The following is a 6000-nucleotide window of genomic DNA, read 5'->3' on the forward strand; positions in this document are numbered from 1 at the left end:
CAGTGCCCCATTCCCCACCCCAAGTATTTGCACACCTACTTTTCCTTTATATGGAGAATGGTGAAAGGATATTTTCCTTTTTGTTTAGATGCATAATTTGAATATAAAGTATGAACTGTTTTTTTTCCCCTTTAAAGTTGTAATTATAGTGTGCTTTGGTTGGCTTACATCTGTAATATCCTTTGGATAGATTCTTAGTCATAGGCCTGATTATACCAGACAAGTGGGCAGGACCAGAGTCTTTAAGGATTTTTTTTTTTTTAAGAAAAGAAAATATAATTAGTGCAAGAGTTATGAAGGTAAGGAAAGAAGTTTGGAAGTGTAATTCTTTTGCTTTAGAAAAGCAAAAGAAGTTTCTTACTAATATTGGCAAGAACCAAGGCATGCTTATATTCCAGGAAAAATATTGGGTCTTCATTGCCTTCCATGAAGTTAGTAGTGATTTACTGATGTACTACAAGGAACAATCTTATAGGGAATTCTTACATCAAAGAAACTTTGTTTGACCTCTATACTATGGAAATATTAATGAACAAAGCAAAGCACCACAAACAGAGAACCAGCTTTTCTTAATCATAATCCATTATCTCAACCAGAATTCAAATCATGATTTTTTACCTCAAACCAGAATTCACAGTTGTGCCTGACAAGTATCTACTAAGGAAAGCCTTGTTGTATATCAGCCAACTGTTGTCTGGAATTGCCTGTGTTCAGAAAATTTCATTTAAGGATGTTGTCATTAAAATGATCATCGTGAAATACTTGAGCATCATGTCAAGGACCAGAATGAAAACTACAGTTATTACTGATGGACAGTTAGAAAAGGTGTTTTCAGATACCATTTCTGGGCTGATGAAGTATTGGACTTATTTGAAGATCTAAGATATTCAGGTCCATGTTGCTTTTGGCTTTAAACTCAAAGACTGAAGAAGTTGATTGGATGTTGACTTTTCTATTAATAATGTCATTATTATTTTATACAGTGACCCACTATATTAATTTGGATTTTATATTTCTTCTTTATAGAAATGCTCTATTCAGATCTGATTTGGAAGCTTGTGTCTGGATGTTTGTAAAATTTAAATTTTTATATCTTAAAAATAATCTCATTCTTTATATTCCTTTGATATCTTCTGACAGAAGATGGATTAAAAGCTATCACAACCTCAAAAAAAAAAGCTATCACAATGTCACTTAAAATATTACCTACTGGGCCTCCCTGGTGGCGCAGTGGTTGAGAGTCCGCCTGCCGATGCAGGGGATACGGGTTCGTGCCCCGGTCTGGGAGGATCCCACATGCCGCGGAGCGGCTGGGCCCGTGAGCCGTGGCCGCTGGGCCTGCGCGTCTAGAGCCTGTGCTCCGCAACGGGAGAGGCCACAGCAGTGAGAGGCCCACATACCGCAAAAAGAAAAAAAAAAAAAAAAAATATTACCTACTTTAAAAATGTTGGACCATTACTAATTTTCTGCAATATGAATTTCAATAGTTGTACATTGTCTTCTTTTGAAAACCACTCATCTCCCGTACAGCATTGATTCTAGGATTTTAGAGGTGCCATTATTACAAAACATGTAAATGGAAGAATCTAAAGTGTGTAAAATTATTTTCAGTATAGTTGAGGTAAGATGATCACTAGTCAGAAGATCTGTGCTGTGTCAACACTTGTCTAAATTTTTTTGCATTTCTCTTTTCTTTTGCTTCAGAGGAGTCCCAGGAAGGTGAGAAACCTACAAAGTCTCAATTTCTTGTAGTCTTAAGTTCTTTAACTTCAAGGCACTCTGAGTCATTCTCCTAACGAATCACTCCATGTTTTAGGTGTTTTCCAAACTGTTTGAAGTTACTAGACGTCGAATGGTTCATCGTGCTCTTTCATCAGCACAGCGACAGAGACTGTCATCCAACAATAACAAGAAGAAAAATTAGACAGTATTTTAAACTTTTTTCTCTATCCGAAGTGTTCACACTTACACATGTAGGACAATAAGCAGGACCGTCTGGGCCGGTCTGCATAAATGCTGTATACATACCAGATTTGATGCTGCATATAGGGTATGGAATTGCACATCCATCTCATAGGAATTGTAAATGGTTTGAATAGGAGGAAAGTAATTTTTGTTGCATTATAAAATGTCTAACTGCATTATTTGTAGCATCATAACTTTTTTTGGGAGAAGCACCTTTTTATTTCCCACATTCCTGGTTATTTTCTTCATTGCTTTGAATTGAATTTTTATATCTATTTTTATATGTAACTCTTTTTTTACCTCATGTTTTTATTTGTTTTGCACATTTCTCATACCACAGGTATTGAAGCCCCTGGGTGATAATTTGATGGAGGAAAACATAAGGCAGTCTGTAACAAACTCTATCAAAGCAGGCCTGACTGACCAGGTGTCTCATCATGCCAGATTAAAGACAGACTGACAGTTCATCTCCTCATGGACTCCTCTTTCTTTTTTTCATGCTTGCTGTACAATGAGAACTCAAAAGATAAACCAAAGTTTACAATCAACTGTAGAAGTAGTTTAGTATAACTGGCTTCACAGATGGCTGCCACAGAGTGTGAAGTTGTTCGTTGGTTTTAAGCATTCTGTTCATGGCTCCTAAGACATGAAGACTGGCTGAGGAGCATTAGTTTTCATGCACACTTGTACCATGTTTAATTCTTTTTTTTCCCTTTTTACTTAATCTAATGTTAGTGAAATTTGTCTTATGTAAAGGATATTTCAGGGAAATATTTTAAGAAGTCTATTTAGAGTCTCTTTAACACAGTGTCCCATTGAAATTTTAATTTTTAGAGAAGTTATGAATCACTGTATCAAGAATCAGATTGGAATGACAATGAAGCCTTTATTGAGCCACGACATTAAAAGTATATATTGCTTTACTGCCTTCAATACCAGTATTACATAAATGCATGTATCAGAAACTTCACAGAAATTACATGACAAATCTTATAGCTAAGAAAGTGATTCTGAGGTGTACATTTGTCTTGCCTTTTTAAATTTATAAACCTGCCCTAAAAGGAGATGCATATCTGGGAAACTGAACTGTCTTTATGCAGTTTAGCCTTCATGTACATAAAATATGCCGTTAATTTATTGGGGGAGAAATTCCATCCAAAAATGTTGCCTACAGCTATGAGTTAAGAGTGTCTATACAGTGTGTAGCTTTTATTTTCTAAAATCACAGGTAGGGCATGTATATGAATTATAAATATATAAATACGATTTTGTATTAAAAGTTTTGTAGTTTATGACAAAATCTGGTTCTGTGGTAGGCTAATGAGTACAGTCCCTGTGAAGGAATGTTTGTGGCTCATGTCAGTGTGTGAATGCATAGACAATTTGAAGTTTTTGATATATTTGTGATATTTATCTTGAGCACTGCAATCTCACCACCCTCCCCCCACCCCCTCCCCCCAAGGGAATTCAATGGGAATGTTTATCGTGACTTTGTCCTCTGTTGCATTTTAAAGTTCCTTCCTGTAATTTATTTTCAGTACATAATTAAAAATTTGTATATATAAAATGGAACTTGTGATTTTTTTTTAAGGAATTCTTCAAATATGTATTCCATTACATAAACCTATTTGTTTATACTGAAAAGAGCATGAGTGGGAAACACCCAAGTGAGAGCTGTAAGGTATCGTACCTCATACCTCGAATCTAAGCTTGTAAAAAGTTATTTTTCTGTGTCTGTCTCTGTTAGGGAAAACTTGTGATTAGCCTAGGGGATTTATTAATTTTGTTTCTCTCTCTTTTGTGGTGTATGTAAGGCTAACATGCTGTAATACTTTTGTAGCCCTTTCTATGAACACCTATTAAAGCGTCTAGTTTGGTTTTTAAGTGAAGAGAACTCAGATGTTGAGTTGCATGGCCGAAAGCTCTCAATTTACTTTGGTTGATATATCTGCCTCCTGCTTCAAATCCTGTTTTTATACGGATTGTATTTGTTTCCATCTGTATGAAACTGCTACCAACTCATCTGTTCTTACACAGAATCCACCTGAAATGTGTCTCTCTTTATGTCTTTTACCACCCTATTTTATGAATGCTGTAGACTGTTTTTATGAATGGAAAAAATAAAAAGTTTGTTGTATAATAGCGATTCTTCTGAAATTAAAGACAGGTTGGTTATTTATTTATTTATTTATTTTTAAGCAAAAGTGTTGTGAAATCTAAACCATTGGATTTCTTAGTATTTCTTGTTGGAAAGAGTGTTTTCCCCAAAGATACAATTCTATAAAGGATTCTAAGAAAGTACTTTGGTTTCAGCTGGAAGACTCTGGACATTGCTAAGCAAGAAGCAATAAAAGGGAATAAAGACAAACTCAAAACTGTTTGCTGAAATAAGTTTTGTGTTAGTATATTTTCTGTGGTATAATTTTTTAGTAATTTATAAGGTAGGTTTTTAAAAAAGAAACAATAATAAACAGTCTATCTTCCTAATTAAGACATAAATAATTTACTTTTGTGGAAGGGACAATCATTTGTGACCCTGCTATTGAGTATGCCTTGTATGTCTCTCATGAAGATAGTTAGTCATCCTTGCTTCACTGAACATATTCTACTTGTGAAGCTGAAGAGCAGTATTTAATTTCTGAGGGTTTATATTTTCAGTGAACTTGGAGCAGGGCTTCCTTTAGTTATTTTACTTCCAGAATTGGGCTAGCTAGGGACTTGACCCTTGCTGTAGGTGTGAGTGCTGCTGGTGTTAGTTACATTGTTTCATTATTGTGGGATTAAAAAATTTTTTTTGGTCTTAACTTGGTTAAGAACCTATTAAAATATACCATGAAATTTCAGAAAACACTGACGTTGCTGCTAGTGGTCCACTGAGGTCAAACGGCCTTACGGAAAGCTTTCTGATGAGCTGCTGTTCTGCTAGTGCGGGTTGCTTGGGTCTGTTGCACACACTTTTAGGTTTCAGCAGCTTCATTCCTGGCTTGAATTTTCCCATACTTTGACCATAATTGATCTGTGCACCTAAATGTTTTTCCGTTTATGTCCTAATTGTGGGGTGATGGTGAGAATCAGCTTGGAGAGCTGGCAGCTGTTTCAGGCAGCCATCTTACTTGGCCAGAGTTTACTAATCAAATGACTGTCTTACTTGGATTCAGTCTGGAGCCTCTGTCAGAGAGAATCCTTCCACTTGGCTTTTGGGCAAACAAAGCTACATTAGAGCTTTCCCAAGCAGGACAGAGAAATGCCACCTTCTCTACCTAAGTCTTCTATCAGATCCTAGGAATTTTTCTCTCCAGGTTTGCAGTTTGCTGGAATTTAGGCTGAAGAATTGATCTACCCTTGACATACTTGAGTGTGATACAGCTCCTATTATGTTCTCTTTAGGTTTGTGACTTTTTCGATTCTTCAGTGCCAAAGCTAGCAGTTGACCAGGTCAAAAGTGCCTAAAGAGTGTAAAAAAGCTTAGGAGAAGACGGGATTATAGCCTTTGCATAGCTCAATCAAGCACTTAAATATACATTAGCACTTTTTGTACAACAGTCCTGTGGTAGGAAACCACTTTATCAAAAAAGGTGTCTCGGGTATCTCAGGCTTGCAAACCAGGATTCTGCAACTCCACACCTCCAAGGGTTTGAGTCAGTGGAAGGTTTCAGACACAGATGAGTAACATTCCTAACTCAAAGCTCTGTCTTAGCTGCATTCTGAAAAGTACTAAATGTGGAGAAAAAAGATTCTGTTAATACTGAAACAAGGTGAAAATTACCCGTAATACTATATTAAAAAAACAAGTCACATGAGGCAAGAAGTGAAAATCTTCTGGTCCTTTTGATACACCCCAGAGGTAACCATATATTTGGTGTGTGTGCTGTGGAAATCTTTCCCTGTGCTTGTTGACACGTCGCTATATTGCATAAAACATACTCAATTTTTATTTTACACAAAAATAGAATTACCCTGTACATGATATATTTTTTTTCATATAACTGACATTGTAGGCCATTAAGTAATTCTTTAATGCTCACATGGTTGCTT

The 6000-nt window shown here is 36.0% G+C and overlaps 1 protein-coding gene across 3 annotated transcripts in view; it reads left to right on the top strand.

Annotated features, from left to right (window-relative positions):
- ATL2 (atlastin GTPase 2) overlaps nt 1–4144 on the top strand; it is a 56170-nt gene extending 52026 nt beyond the window's left edge. For 2 of the 3 annotated variants that reach the window (XM_081253519.1, XM_081253520.1), the window contains one exon: nt 2306–4144. In XM_081253519.1, the coding sequence (XP_081109645.1) occupies nt 2306–2425 (120 nt within the window). In that variant the 3' untranslated portion in view covers nt 2426–4144. The other variant, XM_081253521.1, reaches the window with a different exon arrangement.
- Nucleotides 4145–6000: the final 1856 nt, after the last annotated feature.

The sequence above is a fragment of the Mesoplodon bidens genome (assembly GCF_964165515.1).
Source record: "Mesoplodon bidens genome assembly, chromosome: 14".
Lineage (NCBI taxonomy): Eukaryota > Metazoa > Chordata > Mammalia > Artiodactyla > Ziphiidae > Mesoplodon > Mesoplodon bidens.